The 18,888-nt window shown below is 38.0% G+C and overlaps 1 protein-coding gene across 1 annotated transcript in view; it reads right to left on the minus strand.

Annotated features, from left to right (window-relative positions):
• The window catches only part of beat-VII (beaten path VII), a 42,451-nt gene extending 34,004 nt beyond the window's left edge, over window positions 1–8,447 (minus strand). The window contains 1 exon segment of the mRNA XM_068297592.1: window positions 7,870–8,447. Coding sequence (XP_068153693.1) covers window positions 7,870–7,927 — 58 coding nt within the window. The 5' untranslated portion in view covers window positions 7,928–8,447.
• Window positions 8,448–18,888: the final 10,441 nt, after the last annotated feature.

Here is an 18,888-nt window from a genome sequence, read left to right on the forward strand (position 1 = left end):
GAGTGCAAAAACAAAACATTTGCCTTTCATTTGCGTCCCCTTTGCATAATAAAAATGTGTAGTTTACTTTTACTCTCCACCGCCCGCGACCAACTCAGTCGGCCAACTTTGCTAGCCCTTTTTTCCAGCATTTGCTGTCGTTATTGTTTGTTTGTTTGTTTGTCTGCCTTCTTGTTATATCTCTTGATACTGCTTGAGTGCGGTAGGAGTGCCGTGTATGTGTGACATTTCCGCCTCTGTTTAATTTTCCATTCAGCATACCCTTTCGCCAGAGACTTTCTCATTCACTTTCTTTTAGGTTCTCTGTATTTCGCTTTTATTTTTTTGACTAGATTTTATGTGTCGTTTCTCTATATTCTTTCTTTTTTCTTTATTTTGAATTCACTTACAAGCCGAGGGCTTAATAAAGTTTTTAGTGCCTAGACATGTTTTTGGTTTTACTCACACAGAGACGCTGCTTCTTTTTTTAATTAATTTTGCCTACTGCCAACGAAATGTATTGTTGTGTGTTCGTGTGTGTGTGTGTGAGGGAGTATCTGTGTTGAGGTAATAAAAGGAAATGCAAATGCCGGCTAAGCTTCTGCCTAAAAATTTTTGTTAACTTTGGCAGCGATTAAATTGTTATGGCTGCCTTGAAATCACTTCAAATATACTTGAATTCTTTGCTGATTGTTCTGAGAGAAGCTAAAAAGTTGAAATATGATAACCAGAGTTAATTAATTTGCTGATTGCCATTCTCAAATAAATATATATACTACAAATAGTATAATTGCCAAACAGGCTTAGCGTGGAATATGCAAATAAATCTTGAATTTACAAAATGAATTGCTTGCCATTTTCCCCCAATTCAAGTAAGTTTAGAGTTACTTTTACTTATCAGAATAAGTGTGCATTATCCTTATCTGTCTTCTTACTTACACGATGTTAAATGCTATTAAAATTAGAAAACCTTTAACGCAATTAACTATATTTGATGAAATCAGAACTCCATATTGTTATGGCATTTAGCAAATATTTAAGCTGAGCAAAAATTAAATGTTAGAATTATGGTAGTTTTCAGATTTGACTTAAGCTTCAATCCACTTAAACTCTTAATGACTTGCAGAATCTCGGACAAATGAAACTTTTATGCATATTTGTAACTGTGGACTCTGCGATTTGTTTTATATTCAGTTTGTTGTTGTCTTTGTTTTATTGTATTTGCTTGACCATGGGACCCGCTTATGGCTTAAGCTCAGTCGGATTTGTGGGACCAGAAATTTATGCGCCATCAATTTAGCCTTTGAACCTGAATTTTGGACTTGGTGTTGGACTTGGTAGACTTGTGGACTGGTGGACTGGTGGACAAGTGCTTCCGCCTAAATCCCTGCAAAAAACCTCAGAAAACTTGCCTTTTCTAACCAAACTCCAGAGCTGGGATCATTCATTCTGCCGGAATTGCCGGCAGCGTTTGACTTTAAAATGGTTTCGACCTTTGTCAAAAGTTTTGAGGCCAGAAACTTTTTGTGGCAAAAATCAAACTGTGGATAATAATGAATGCGGCGAAAATGTGTTGTTGTGGACTAATACCTCGACTCTCTAGCTACGTCCATGGGCCATGGTTCTCATCTTTGGTATGTTAGCCTGAATAATTAACGCTTCAGTGCGCAGCATTCCAGCCGGATGCTGTTTGTCATTTGTAGAGGGTCAATTTACATTTCGATTTTGCTGGCAATTTTCTCACATTTGCTTTTACTTCTCCGTTTTTTTTTTTTTTTTTTTTTTTTTTTTGGTTTTCTTGTTTGGTTGAAATGGGAAATCGTGTTAGCATTTTGCTGACCCATTGCCTGCCCCTTGCCAATTTATGGGTTTTTCTTTCGAGAGAAATTATTATTTCAGGCTGTGAGCCAGAGTTAGGATCATTTGCAAAATGGCTGTTTTGTAATGCCAACGCATTTTGTGATTTGGGTTAGCTGAGATTTATGCTGCAGTTACCCGCACATTCCTTTATTAAGGCTCATTAAAACCCAAACCAGTGAAAGAACTTCAAAGAGCTGCTAAAGTTGGCTCCCAAACAGAAAAGCCAATAAAACACAAATATCGCCAGATATTTTCTCTCCGACACAAAAAAGGGCCAAGCGTTTTCAGTGTCAACAAGGGGACGGTGCGCGCGCGAAAGCCACAATAAAAATGACTCTTAATAAACTCATAAATTTAGTGAAAAATGGAAAATCGATTTCTCTTCCTTTTTTTTCATTTCCGTTATTGTTATAACAAAAGTGTCACAGCAAACGCAAATCAAGTCAAGTTGTGGTAAAGCACTACACTAAAGCAAATCTAAGTACACTTAAGAAAATTGGTTAACCAAAGTTGACTAATTAACTAACTAATTTGTGATGTATTAAGTAAGTTTTTAAATATACTTTAACGAAATATATTTTGCCCCAATCCTTTCAATCGAAATGAAATGTACTATTTAATATCAGGAAACCCTCATTATAGAACTGAAATCAGACAGCTAATGCTTAACTTTAAACCAATTTCAAAATAACTTAATGATTACAAAGCAATATGATTAAATAATGTTATGATAATAAATCATTTCATAACTTAAAAAAATTATTACAAATTTTGTATAAAATATACGTAAACATTTTTCTTGATTTTGATGTAAAAGGAATGTTTAACGTTTAACTGAAGATTTCTTCTATAAGTGCTGCAGACACCAGAACTATTTTTTGTGGGTGTACTTTTTGGGTTTTCTGAAGAAATTTCCTTATTTTCTTTTGCCATTTTTTCGTTTTCTTTTTTTTTTTTTTTGTATTTTTTTGAAGGGCAGCGCCTTAAATCCCTTTTGATAAAGTGCTTTCTTTCTCTTGCCACTCAAACGCCCAGCAGCAGACAGAAGCGTTGAGCTGACTGGCAACTTCGTGGTGCTCTGCTTCAAGTGTCGCATTATGGCCGTTTTCAGTGGAGCATTTGCCTTTGCCTCAATAGCTTTGCAATAGTCCGATTTAGTGGCAGTGGCAAGGAGGGATTTGGCATTACGAGGCAAACAGATTTATGCATCTTCTGTCATGCGTAATTATTTGCTGACATTTTAATAGTTTTCGCCCCCAAGTCTTTTTTGGAATTTTACAGTCAACGGAAATTTGATTCCTTCTATTTTTTTTTTTTTTAACTTTTTTTATTTGTCTAAATACTTCTTATTGCTGTGTCAGCTTCATAAATATTTGAAGAGCCCGCACTTAGGCATAATTGTTTTGTTTTTTTCGCTCCAACTTTTATCATTCATATAGCTGTTGGTGTTGTTGCTTCTGGAGTTGTTGTTCTTATTGTTGTTGCTGCTGTTGTCGTCGGTGGTGGTGGTGGTGCGGGTGCGGGTGCGCCTGCCCTAGGGCAGCTGGCATCTGTCACACACATACGAGACCGTTTTTAATGGGCTCCTGTTTAACGACATTGCTTGGGTACATCATAAATAATACAAATAATAGGAATCGCATATAAATGTATATACGGATGTACCTATACCTATATTTATATATGTACATTCGTATATAGATTGAGCGAAAGAGGGAGAGATGTATTCTACATATATAAAATTCGTTTTCCATGTTTGGCGGCTGTCGCTGTGGCAATTTGTCGTGTGAGCAACTTTTTGATAGGCCTCACCATTCGTTTGCCGCTTACCTATCGATAAACCTGATATACCTTCCCTTACTTCACCACCCACTCACACTCACACTGACACACACACACAACGCACTTGCCCCAACAGCAAAACCGTAAAGTCCTTGTCCTCGTCCTTGGAAAAACACGTTGAGGCGACGCCACCTCTGGGCTTTTAAGTTTGACGCTCGTTTATAGACTTTGCACACTTTGCATTTACTTTACGGCGCCGCTGATGCGGCTGATAATAAGACCACGAGGCGTATGCGCAATACCAGCAGCATAGTATGAGAGGAAAACAACGGTAAGAATGAAACAGACGAGAAAAAAAGAGGAAGAACCAAAAGAAGAGAAAAAGTTGTACAAAGTTTTTACAGCCCGCTACACACACGCCTCATTGTCGGAGGCCGAATTCCTTAAGAACCATTCTCATACCAGCTTCATTTCCGCTTTCCGATTTCTCTGGGCATCGGCATGGGCAAAGATCCGGGCATTGTTATTGTTTTTGTTGTTGTTTTTATTTTTTATCCTTTCTCTCTCTCTCTCTCTTTTAGAAGCTTGTTTTATAACTTTTTGATTGTCTTTGCGCCAAATTTGTGCAAAATTGTTCAAGTCTGATGCCAAATGTTTTTTACCTGCGGCTTTGGCTTGCTCGAGCAAATTGTGTAGCATACATTACAGGGCAGCAGCAGCTACTTTCAACTGTGCCTGACTCCCATGTATAATATTTACCTTAATCTGATTTCCACCGCTCAAGTTAACTTCGACAGTAGCATGCCGGTAAAAACTTTGCCCATGGCATCAACAATATCAGCAACAATTTATAGACTGTTCACAATATTTATATTTTATATCGGTTTAAAGGGTATTTTTAGAACTTTGCCTATGAGTTTTGCCAAGCCATTCAGAGTCCAAACCTTTTTTATTAACTCACTTCTTTACAAACAGCACAAATCGAAGAAACATTTGAATATTATCGAATTGTCTCGGGACAATTGAAGTTGAAACTTTTTGTTATCATTAGTTTATCCATTCCATAGTTCCCATCAAAATGTGTATACCCGAAAAAGTTTTTTGGTTAAGCATAAAGGTCCATTAAAGTGCAATGGCGAAATGTGTGTTGTCGGTACATAAAAAAAACTTTCATTAGGTATGCAAGAAGCGTCTTTTCTACACACACATACCAGGCACACACGCACACACACACACACACACACACATGTCTAAATCACAACAAGTGAGGGGAAGACATGTGACAGTGGTAGGGTTTGTCGGTAGTAGCATTACTTTGTCAAAGTCGTCATATGCTAGTCAGTCAGTAAGTCAGTCAACGAGTCAGTTAGTCAACTGCAGGCTGCAGGCGTCGTCTATCTCCACCCCACTCTCTCTCTCTCTCTCTCTCTCTCTCTCTTTATTCATTTGACTGAGACTCTGTCTTTTCCTCTGGCCTGTGTATGCTTGTGTGCACCCACATCTCTGGTTTACCCAGGGGCAGCGGCAGTGGCAGTGGCAATTCTGGACTGCTTTGCCTTGCCATGCCTTTACATTGAGGTTGCACAAAATACACAGACGCACACATATATCCACACTTGAAACGCTCAGAATTATTACATTTGTATGGACATGTGGCCACATTAAGCATACAACGCGAAGGCCAGACCTGGCCCAAAGCGGTTGCCGACATTGTCGTCATCACTGTCGCTGTCAATTTTGTTGTTGTGGTTGTTGTTGTCGTTATCGTTGAAGTGGCTCTTAGCCTGCGGCAATGGGCCTGGAATAATATTTGTGAAAATGTAAATTTCATGATGCAGTTTGCATGTTTAGTTAGCCAAATTGATTTACTTATGTTTTGCTTTCATTTCAAAATTAAATTCACCATCAAATGAAGAGCAAACTAAACAATAGAAAGGAATTACTACAAATGCAGATATCTACTTATATATGTGTATAAAGGATATAAACATACATACATACATAGATATGTATATCCCTTTATATGCCAGTCACGTATGCCTTTTGTTGCTTCCGTAAATAAATACTCGACAGTTTTGAGAACTCAATTAAGTTGTTCCCCCAAGAATGAAGTTGAGTGCCTAATGAACTCCCATCCAGATAAATAATTCAATCAGCACAATTTCAGTGCAAAGCAAAAGAGCGAGAAGCAAAAATAAAAATAAAATAAACAACACAAAAATCAATAATAATCGCATCAAATGTATTAGGGCAGTTTCGATTACACTTTTCTTCAAGCTGATAATGTGTGCTTACATGTATGTATGTGTGTGTGTGCGTGTAAAAATAAAGAAAAAGGAGCGCAAGAAAACTTTCACTTCCATCAAGAGTCTCCATAAAGATTCATTTCGTTTAATGACTTGAAATTGATTTTACTGTGGCATCGGCGCATTTTATATGACGCTCGACCGTCTTATATCCCATCCAAAAGACCATATAAGAAGACAGAGAGAGATAGAGACGGAGCAAAGAGCAAGGGGGTTAAAATTGCAAAAACGTGCTTTGCGACAGCATCAGATCCTTGTTTTTCTTAGCCCCTGCCCCGTCATCAGCTTCAGTAACAGCTTCTCTTTCTCCTTCTCCTTGCCCTCCTTCTACTGGTCTCACTCCTTGGCGTATTAATTTTTCAGCGATTACGTTGCCACTGACAACGTGTAATAGATACAGGCAAAACGTATAACAAGCATCCAAGAAGGAAGGTAATGGTGATGTGGAGGCTTTTACGAGCTGCTCATTGAGTTTTTGATTAACTTTCAACCAAAATGAAGCTGTAATGAAATTTAATTTTGTGGCATACTTTTCCTCTGTCGCTTATTGGTTCGTTAATCAAATCAAATTGCCACAAGCATTTTGCCTCAACTCAAACAAAATTGCCATTAGCAATGACATTTGCAATTCATTTTCCATGCAAAAGGCAATCAAATATATCTCGAAATCGATTTTAATTGCCATTGCATGCCACTGCTGCAATGTGTAAATGTTTGCTAAGCTAACAATTTTACAATTTCACAATTTATGAAAATTAAAAACTTGCACACAACTTGTTAAATGCTTCTGACCACACCGAGACCCACCCTGGCCAGACCAAGTTAAGGAGACTTTATACGAGAATGTTTATGGAGTAAATAATCGAAGCGTGCACAATGAATTATTCATGAGTCTTATGGAAAAAAACAACAGCAAAAACAAAATTAAACCGAAAAAGGAAACTCTTACAGAAGTCGCACAGGTGCTGCTGCCGCTGACCGTGTGCGTGACATTCAGATGTTTCCCTTGGTCCTGTTGTCGTTGTTCTTGTGGTGATTGTTGGAGGTTTTTTTAACTCAATCAACAAGGAGTGCAAAAAACCAAGTGGGCGGCCATTCGCTGACATGCCTGTGCACCATTTGCAATTAGCCGACAGGCTTTTCTTTATTCATTTTCTTTTTTTTTTTTTTTTGCTTTTGCTTTTTTCACTTATGCATATTTCTCGTTAAATGTCAAAAAAAAGCGCAAAAAACAGGGTACGACAATTTGTGAAAACAAAAAAGGAGAAAAGGCTATCGAGTTCGCGTTGCTCAGAACTGGCATATCCTGGCTCAATTTCCATTAAAATAAGGGGTCACAAATAGAATTGAGACTAATTATTTATTCAACCTTGCCGTCACAATCGATTTAAAATAATTTTGGTGGTATTGAAATTGATATATTAGCGTTAGCTTTTAATTCGTTTCCCCTCTATTAACTGATATTTAACATTTCACAAATACGAACACTTTAAAATGTTTTCGAAATTTAAGCAATTTTTGTTTTAAAAAACCCATTTAAGAAAATTTTAAATGGAAAGCAGTTTAGAAAATGAACACTGAAACAATTTTTAATCAACGTTTGAAACTCTTTGCTTCAGCCAAACCACATAACTCTGGTAAATATTCAACTTTTAAGCCATTTATCAATATATCATATAATCTTTCTGCAATATGTGCTTATTTCCCAACCATTTAAAACTGTCAATATTTTCTGATTTACTGTTTGGATGGCTTTTCCTTGTGAAGTGAAACCATTTGCAAGGCAGTTCAAGGAAATCAATTTACGTATAAATAGATTTATGTGCTGCTCACACACACACACACACACACACACACACACACGAGCAGCAGATAAAAGGCAACAGAAGCAATTTCACAGAAATAAACTGCACATATTTTTTGGATTGGAAAATGTACTTACTTGTTGGCTTAGTTCCTAGTAATCCTAAGAATAAAACGATTATCCAATAGCTATGCATATTTGTCAGTCCAGTTGCGCCACGAATTGTGGAAAGGGTCTCAATATAAAATGCAGTTTTCAATTGAATTCCTTTGCAATCAGCTTGGCGATTATCCCAACAAGTTGATACACTAGGAAAAATCGGTGGCTCGTTTCGTTATAACAACTGTTTTGGCACCAATTTCTCATGTAATACTCGCCACGAATTAGAGCACAAAAATAATGTAATCGACTTAGTTACATTTTAAATTGACTGCAACGATAAGACGCGCGCAGCTCTCGAAACGAATTAATTTAATTCACGCGCAAACGCAGCCGAAAAGCATATGATGTGGCCAGCAGATGTCCTACCAGCTTATTGCCTTTATCTCAGCATTGGCTATTAACACTCACACGCACGCACAAACTTTCACTTTCACACAGCAGCACTACACACTACAGAGATGGAGAATTGGCTTGGGAATATTGGGATTGACTCTCTAAGAACCAAGAAGATACTGGCTGGACCGGAACTGATTGCGCGCACTTGTTGTGCTCGTCGCAAGCGTTTATCCTAGACTGAAGTGGCAAAGGACCAACGCACAGTCTGCCTGGAATATCGACAACCCAAAAAGGATACACCCACACTTTCGCCATCGCATCGCACGCATAGGGCATTGTGGGATGCGAAACAATCCAGTTCCAGCCAACTGCACGAAGTTCCCAACGACTGTGTACACGAGCGAGATCCAGAGCAAGAAAGCTTTCCATTCAAAGCTTTCGCTCTCTGTTATCCGGCCAGTTGTTGCGCTACCGCAACAGTTTTTGACCTTATCCAGTCTGTCGCCGATTCCAATGAAGCAACAGGCGGTTTTATGGCCCAACCATTGCCATTTCCATACTCTTTTGGCCAGCCAAAGTGGCCACTTTAAATGCATTAAGTGTGCCCCGACCTGGCTCGTGCAATAAAAATTATCCTATTTCTCTTCTTTTCGTTTTCTGTTATGTTTAATTTTTGATAGTCCACTCCGATTGCATTCATTAGCCACTTAATTATTTTACAAAAGTCATCTCACCAGGACATCGACATCCTCCTCAATGTATCAAGCTCATATTGTATAGTTGTAGTTGCAGTTGTAGTTGTAGTCAATTAAGCGGTTTACCAGTTGTGGTCGCAATGAGCTTACCAAGGACTTATGTACCCAGGACTGGCGGAATTTGAGCAACAGGAATTTTAATTAAACACACGTTGTTTTGTCAACGATTCACATTAACAGACAAAATGTATTATCACATTATGGAATGAAATTTCAACCTAAAGTTATAAATAGAATTCAAAGCACCAAATAAATAAGTTATATGTGTAATTTAAACATATAAATACAGAAATATTAGCATTATTCTCGCTTGCAATTGCCTGGAGGTAGAAAAATAATTATTTTATTTATGTTTTTATACCCTTGCAGAGGGTATTATAAAATTGGTCAGATGTTTGTAACGCACAGAAGGAGACGTTTCCGACCCCATAAAGTATATATATTCTTGATCAGCATGAGAAGCTAAGTCGATATAGCCATGTCCGTCTGTCCGTCTGTCCGTCTGTCCGTCGGTGCGTACGCGTTTTACTCAGCCATCTTAAGAGCTATCGGGATGAAATTTTTTTTGGGAGCTTTTTTTTTACCCGGGTGAGATAAAGTATGAAAATCTTTGGGATCGGACTACTATATCATATAACTCTGGAACAAAAATGTTTGCAAAAATTGGAGTATCCCCATGAAATTTACCAATATAATAGAATTTGATATAAAATCTCAGATCCCAAAATTTGACCCTGATCGGATAAATAGAACACAAGTTACAGTCTATATAAATCGGTTCAATCGCTGCCGGCAGCTCTGCCTACCACGTCATCATCAAATCAACAGAGCACATGCATACACACACAGACGCAACGCTACATAAACTGTATGTGTATGCGTGCGTTGCTTTGCTTAGGGAATGAGGGAAGAAGAACAAATTGTACATAGTATGAAGAGTAAAATTGTTTTGTTTGTATATTAATGAATTGAGTTGCACAAAACAAATTTTGAACATGTGAAATTATTATTGTCAAGGACTGCAAGGGTATATAAACTTCGGCATAGCCGAATTTAACTTCTTTGATATTTTTTTAACAATTAATGCTCAAAGAGGTGAAGCATCTAGGCGTAAGTTTTGAGCCTTACTAGTCTTAAAATTATTATTATATAGGCTATAAATAAGCTTGAATATTGAAAAATCAAATCTTATAAGTAAATGTAACTAAAGATAATTGGTTAAACAACTAGAAACCAATTGATGGAATGTGTTTTTACTGTGGCAAGACAATTACTTATCTTACGAATTGGGAAACGAGTTTTACATATTATATACAGGTCCTTAATAACCTTTGAGTAGTTTTCAACTAATCAGACTCAGTTGTTCGATCTTTTTGCTATACTTCCTGATTCTTTATAGTCTTCATTTTGACTGTAATTGTAAATTGATAATTCGTAACTTATTTTTAAGGTCACCATAATGAATTTTTAAGCTCCACTTGAGTTTCAGCTTTGTTAAAAGGAAAGCCCTTTCTATTCTATGAGGGTAGCCCATACCTTTAAATTCTAATATTCTTGCTCTGCGACAGGCCATTACTCATGCCTGCTAATATGCCTGATGACAGGCAGTCCTCGGAGCACAGAGTACACTTCGTTTTCTTCGATTTCGGTGACAAGTTAATTGTGTTTCTCAAACTCTGAACATTAAGGTTGACATTTTTAGGATATTATTTAGTCATTGACTTGGCTGAAAATAAATCGTAAGGAAAAAGGTTTTGTCATTGCATTTAAAGTTCGAAAGAAGAATGAAAGAGAATCAAAAAGGAACTATGCTAATTAACCATTTAATTTGCTCACACACACACACACATACACATCACTGCTGCCATGTCTTTATCTGGCACGTGTTGAACTTGTGAGCGCATTTCATTTTATTAGATTCCTACTTTTTAAATTAACGATCCACCAGTCCGGCCAGCCCAGCCTGGCGCGGCCCGTCCAGTCATGGAGCTTGGCCATAAAGTTTTATGCCCAGCAAAACGCAGACTTACACAAACAAACCAAGAGTTTGATGGTGGCTCATGTCCCGGGCAGTGCGGGCATTTTGGGTTCGCATATCCTGTGTATGGTCATTTAATTTTCTCAACGTCCGTCCACTTTTAATTACAAACAATCAAATCAGCTTGTTTTTCGCCCAAGCAAGGCGAACTATGGCAGGCAGCGCAGTCATCACCATGACTTGGGTTTGGGCATGGGCCACATCATTGTCAGACTGGACAGTGACAAGGTCTCTGCGCTTGGGTTTTGTGCATTCTGTTTTCTATGTGTTTGTGCTTTGGCTTTGCCTCCGACTGCGGCTGCCAGGCTGTCATCATTAGTGACCACCACAGCAAAGTTGACACTACGCTAAATGGGAACATGGCCGTTCGCCATTTCACCCACTATCCCATCTCACCATTCGCCCACTCACTCATTCAGGCGTCGTCATGTGTACATACCCTCTGACATATAATTTCTAAGCTATTGAGTCATAAAAGGCGTGGTGGCTTCTTTCTAATACGCAAAATGCTCTTCAGTCCCATTCGGATCAATATTTAGAAGCACGATTCTATGATAAGTGTCTGTTCCATAAGTCTGACCAAACAGACTGATATCAGACAACATTGTCATAGCTTTCGGACCAATGTCACATTGTACAAATATTATTTTCCTGTTCCATTCGTCCGTCTACACTGTACATGAACACACAATTACATACAACGAGAATGGCTAAATGTCAATGTGAATTCAAGTTTACTGAAATTCGTATGCCCTTTACTTTATATCAGGCATGTTTTCATTTATTGGGACTGATGATCAAGTCCAAAAATGAGTGCTTACCTGCATTGCAAGTTTCTGCGCAAAATGGTTGTATCAACTGGGTTAAAAATATAGTCGAATATTTGTCTATGCTAATGTAAACTGTTTGCTTTTCTTTTTTTGTTTCACAATTCAAATTCAGACAAAATTGTTTTTATAAATAACAAGATACCGCGTCATAAAATATGCAACTTTTGCGGAAATGTCAGCCAAATTCAATGTAAGCCAAAACATTGTGTTTTAAAGAATTGAATTGATTTATTTGGAGGAGCTTAAATAAAAGGGAAGAAATTGTTTCTTGACAATTAATTATTTGAGTACATAGAAAGATAACATCAAATATTTACAATAAATCAAATTATACTCAATTAACGGCAGCAATTACTTAATGATAAGAAGCAATTAGATATGGATTCTAGTTACAATCGTAAATATTGTGTTTGACTTATGATTATGTTATTATCGAATCATTCGGGGATTGGATAAGTTCAATAGAAAATTGTTAACATAAGAATTACGAGGAGACACAAATTGACTAACATATGTAGTTAAATATTTCATTTAATGTTCGGGACTTACCAATTGGACTGAATATGTCAACTGCTAAAGGACAAAAGGGTGAAGGCTTTATACGGTCATGGGAATTTAATAGTATATACACAATATGTCCTTGCTGAAAATGCAAGTTAAGTCAGCGTTAAGCAAAGGTTTGGCTCTTTGCCACTCTTACCCCTTGATGTAAGCGTAGTTGACCGAGTAAAAACAACAACAACAATATACAAGAAAACAAAGCTCATTTACACGGGAAATAGCCTAAGTGCAAAAACCATTTAAATGCAAATTAAGCACAAAGTGAAAACATGTGAACAAAGCTGCCTTCAGTAGCACACAGTGAAAGAGAGAGAAAGAGACAGTGAGAAAGAGGGAGAGAGAGAAAGAGATTGGCATAGACATGCATGTGGCTGACACATGTAGCTAAAGGGGCAAGCATTTTGGTTTACGTTCCTGGGCTTCGATTGCGGCTTTTGGCTTTGCCAACTTTTTGGCTGCTCTAAATGTAAAATAGTTTAGCGCCGGCAGCGCCACAACAAAATGCCTCCTGCATGTTGGCCTGATTTGAATAAATTCATATGCACAAAGTAAGCCCCTCCCCCACAGTTTATGGTGCTTATCCCTTGGAGCGTGTATGCCGGCCAATTGCAGATGACAAAATCAGCAGGTTTGGTCATCGTCTCTTGTCAGACGATTGTCGCCCACCTAGACCACGTCTTAATGAACTTAATAAGAGTAACAGTTGGTTAAATGCAGTCCGGCCAGTATATCACAGAGGTCAGGCAAACACCCATGCCTTGGCAGACACATTCACACGCCGCCGTACACCAGTTGAATGAGTTGCGGCAGGCTCAAATAGAAATGGAATGTTTGAGTATACCATGCGATAGCCTTTGATTATATCACACCAGGAGCCATCTGATCAGTGTGTGTGTGTGCCAGCACTATTGCCTGTCTGAGTGCCTGCGTCGACTATAGAGTGAGTGTATGCTTTATTTATGTGCACTAAACAAACAGTCGAGCACGCACAGTTCTTCTTGGTCTCCCCCACCACACAGCAGACGGACAACAACCACAGTTGGCAACACCCTCAAGCTGTAAATTGAGCATCTAGCCGCAATTATTTTTACACACACATGTGTATGTGCAAACATTGTGAAACGGGCTGTGGGCATCCAATATAGTGTTTGCCCTCCCAGTTATTTGAACATATTCAAAATTGCAAATTGCATTCCAATACCAATACCGAATTGATTTCGCAACGTTTACAACGTTTACCCATTACATTTGTTTGCACAATTACAACTGATATTTGGCGTGTATGTACGATATAATAATACGCCGCCGATTTGCATGTTATGTTAAATTAAAATTCGACTTGTGTGGCACTTGTAGTAAGGACTTTTAAACGGAAATGAACAACCATCGAGTAGTGTAATTAATATTTGAGAAATATTTGTCAAACATATTGCCACGTACTTTGAAATAACCGAATTTCAAAAATTGCTTCAATTCCTCACACTTTCAACAAGAAAGCTGATGTAAAATGGTAAGGAAGTTGGTTAACAGCCACATTAAAACGTATTTGAAAGTATTTATTATAAACATACAGGCAATTTTGAAACATTTTTGTATACAAAACTTGTAAAACATTTACCTTTAGAAAAAAAAAGCAATTTTCACAAAAAAGGAACTTTAAAATCCTTTAAAAATTGTTTTAATGGAAAGTTAATCTTTGATTAAAATCTCATAATCTTTATGACCATTTTGATGATCTGATCTAATCTTATTCATTTGCTGTAATAATTCAACATTAGAGAAGCAGTTTTTCTTCGTCTCGCTGGGCACATTGTAGTGTCAACTTCGATGACCACAGTCCCACATCATGATTATGGCGCTTACAGTTCATTTCATATTAATAAAGATGCTCTTTCTACCTCTGCTCCATCTCCCTCTCTCTCTCTCTCTCTCTCTCTCGCACTAACATTCGTTCTTTCTCCTTCATTCTGCAGCTCTGTCTCTAGTGAGGCAACTACTGCTACATATGTTTTCATTTGTTTGACGCTGATGATGACAACCCTCATCAAAACTTTGTGCCGATGGCCGCTCGATTGTTTAACTGGGCGACTGGTCACTGGCTGTTGACAGGGCACTTTGACATCGTCAGGGTCTGACTGTGGCCACACACGCTGTCGTATATATATATATTTATATGTGTGTGTGTGTGTGTTTGGATGTGGGTGTATATTCTACCGACAGTGATACATAATTAAAAAGTAGGGGCTGTCGGGTGAGGGTGACAGATATAACCAATGAGAGGAACTGGGCCAAAGGACAATCCAACTTTTGATGTCACACACATATCCTCACACACACACACACACACCCACTTATAAGCACACACAATTTAACTTAATGGCCAAAAGGGACAAAAGTTTGTGATTTTCAACATAAAAGTAAACAAGTTGCTTCCAGGTAATTTATTAAGCTTCTGCCTGGCCTGTGTAACACAAATTGCTACAATTTTCAATGAAACCGGCATAGCCCGACAAAATAAAGCAATTGGAAAGAATACGAAGAGGTGGAGAGGTGCAAAAGTCAATGAAAATCAAGTGCCAGAGAGCCCCAAAAGCGATTCCAAACTGTGATGATGGAGATACACGCCCCACACACACACACACACATGCAGAGGAAAAATCATTTGTAGTAATTGAAATGCTGTCGAACAAAGCAAAAAAAATATATAGAAAAAATTACAGGAAAATTTAAAAAAAAACAAAAAAAAACAGAAACAAATAACCTAAATGAAACCAACTGCAAAACTGGGTGCCAATGGGGTACACCGAATAAATGTAGGTACATCAGAAAGAGATAGAGAGAGACAGAGAGAAAGAGCGAATGCGAGTGAAAAAGAAACTTTATTGGAATATCGGTACGCCAGAATGATTTCTAGCAATACAACGAGACTTCCGCTGCGGTGCACATACAATCGTATATCCCATTCACTGGCAAGTCACAGGCGACATGTCGAGCATGTGTTGAAAACGTGTTTAACACGGCCAAACGACGACTACGGCGACGACGACGACGACGACGACGACGACGACGACGGCGACGACTACAAGGACGACATCAGCAGTGCCATGCCATGGCTTGGGTTCTCTCTCTGTCCCTCTGCTGGGGTTTCGGTCTCGTATTGTATGCCATTTGTGCAACAGCCAAAATCAGCAACAATTTGAGGCGCCACCGTAGTTCAAGTGTAAGCAACGAACGCTTACAAGCTCTGCACTGGCAGCTTAGACGCGTATTTCGTATGACATTAATGCGACTAAGCGGGGATCTTAGCACGTCGTACATATGTACATATACACACACACATGCGCATCCGTACACACACACAGGCGAAATCATCGAAAAACCTACTTTCCATATCGATTCAAAGGCAGAGGCAATACGAAAATGTGGTTCTTATTGTACCTTAAAGATGAAATCACTTCAAAAGCACAAGCCAATCGAATGTCATGACAGCTATTAACCATAAATTTTATTTTATGAAATATGCGACAAACGAAAAATTCAAATTTTCAATATACCTACGCCAAACATTTTCATGGCATAAAATAAAAGAAAATTTGTCTATTCTTCGAAATTAACAAGTCCATCAAAATTTTAATCAAAACATGTCATGCCAAATTAAGAAGTTTTTAATAGAAATGGGAAATGGAATTCGTGTTTTCGTTGCTTCTGCATTTGTCACCAAATTTTGTTATGAAATATTTAAACGAAATCCAACATGAAACAGTTTTGAAATTTTCTTTTCTACTTTTTATGTTCAACAAAACACCAATCAAAGAATCTAATGTTTATTTATAGAATATATGAATGAAAGGACTAACTAATATCTGATGGACTTGTTTCAAAACTTTCAAATTGAATCTTATCAAAGGAAGATCTAATCCTTATAATGTTTCAATACTTAACAAAAACAACTACTTCCTTGTCTCTACAAATTGTGACTAATTTTGCATAAAAACCAATTTTTGGGTAGATAATTAAACTACAAACAAAATTCTTGGTTTAATATGTACGTAATTAGTTTAGATTAAAATCGCTCACTGAATGTTTTGCAAACATAAAACAAATACTAAAAAGATAACATATCAAACGGTGTATGAAAACACATTGTAAAGTCTGTTAGAGTTTATATACGAAAAAAGATTAAATTAAATTCACATTGCCAGTTTTTTTTTTTTTTCGGTGCACTCATGAAGCTTTTGTCATTGACCAGGAAATCCTTTTTTTTTTTTTTTTGTGTTCACATAAACTCAAATTGGTTTTTGGTGGCTTCCAATTTCTGAAACCCCATGTAGCTGACGGCAAAACGTGCCATGTGGACCAGGACCAGGACCATATTTAACGTTTATTTAAATCCAACAGTAAAAGAAATAAGAAAAGTGTAGATATAAATGAATTCAATCCAAACTGTATTCAATCGCTCAGAGCCATAATAACCGCGCCAGATTCAAGTGTCAATAAAGTGTCTGAATTTGGATCTGGTTGTGGATCTGAGGCCCTGGCAGCAACAGGTCGATAAATGTGTTAAAAAATTAATAAAGAGAGCGAGCGAATGAAAAACGAAAAATTGCATAGTGAAAATGCAATTGCTCACTTGCTCAATGCATTTCAGTCTGATTGGCACTTAATTTGCCGTTCAATTTGTTGGCGAATGAAGTTTGTTTTTCGTATATGCAAATATGTATACATAGATATGTATGTATGTGTATATTAAATACCAGCATTTTATCAGTAAACGGGAGTATTCATTAACTAGTTTACGTATATGGATGTATATGCATTTACACATACACATGGCAGGTGCATTTTAAGCTAGTGCAAATATAAATGCAATTGCCATTCATGGTTATACTCGGCTTTATTTTATTTAGTTTTTTCTTCCAACCTTTAGTTTCTGAGTTACGTGTGCCGAGCACACAGGTGCAACCTGGGCAATGGTAAATACATAGAAGTGGAGGAAGTGTGAGTCTACGCCTGAGTGCACTCAAACACTTTTGCTGGTTGGACGATTTCAATAATGGATTGGTGAAGAGGGTAGATGAGAGGAGATGTGAGAAGGAAGAGCCATAACATCATCAATGGTGACGCGTTAAACTGTCGAGTTACCCTTTCAATACCCTAACCAAGCGTCCTTGGTCAGATACGGTTGGCCAAACGTGACTCGTGTCCGCTGTGTCTGTCTGCAGGGCATTTCGCTCTCTCACTCTCTATATCCTTCTATTCGTATGTGTGTTTGTGTACACCGATAAGTGCACACAATCAATTCGATATTCAAATTACTTTAAATCGCATTTGTCTCGCGCGTGCAGGTAAAGTCAGCACGTCCACAGGAGAGTGCACTTAAAGTCAAGCTATGCTGCCAAATCAAATTTGTTCAAAAGACTAATACTTAGACACAAACACAAACACACATACTCATGCACTGCACTCGCACACTCATGCAATTCTGTCACAGACAGCTTGCCCAGTTTGGTTTTCAATTAAATTTATGGCCGTCCAAATGCTCTACTTTAATGCCAACAGTAACGACTACGGAGAACTGTAGAGAACCGGAGAACGACAACGGCAAAGTTCATTTCGGCGTAAAAGGACGAAAATCGATTAGATTCAAATCTTTTAATAAGTTTCATTTCCGTTTTGTGCTTGCCTTTCGTTTTTGTGTTCGCCTGTCTATGGCTGAGTTTTGGTTTCGGTTTTTGGCCCCCAACACTCCTCTTCACTTCTCTTCCCTTTCCATAACCACAAGAACTCGGCTCTATCCTCTTTCGTCGTTATTGCCACACCCATTTGCATTAGAGGCATAGGGAAACCGCCTCATTTCTCGTATTATTACGTGTATTATTGGGCGCGATTTGGAAATTGCGGTTCAATTGAGTTACATGCTGGAGTCTAATAGACCAGAGACAGAGAGAGGGGGCTATGGAAGCAGTGGGAGAGAATTTGTCGATTGCCGGCAGTCAAGTGGTTGCAAACCAAATTAGGCCAACATCGTAATAAGGCAAACATTTATGATTCACTTGTCGTTCAAATTGTGTCGATAATGCGTGGACATTTCCACATAACCTGCCACACAAAATTGATGCATATTTCATCAGCTTCTTATACAACATATGGATATACTTACATTCGTAGGTATACATTTATACGGAAAATAATGCTATAGGAAATGGTAAATAAGTCAGATTGTAACTGAAACTGAAACACAGACTCGGACTTGCTGTAACTGGCATGTGGCTAATCAAAGCCAGACTGTGGCGCTGAACAAAATCGAAATCACCTTTCAAAATCAATTTGTGCAGACAAAACAAAAGGGATAATGATACAGCAGACCCACAGGACAAAGCCTATCCTTCAAACACACACACGTACATACACTGGGTATTTCATTGTCTGCTTGTCTCAAACAGTCGCCTTCGATTCTTAGATATGTATTCAATGG

The sequence above is a fragment of the Drosophila tropicalis genome, unplaced genomic scaffold (assembly GCF_018151085.1).
Source record: "Drosophila tropicalis isolate 14030-0801.00 unplaced genomic scaffold, ASM1815108v1 contig_859, whole genome shotgun sequence".
Lineage (NCBI taxonomy): Eukaryota > Metazoa > Arthropoda > Insecta > Diptera > Drosophilidae > Drosophila > Drosophila tropicalis.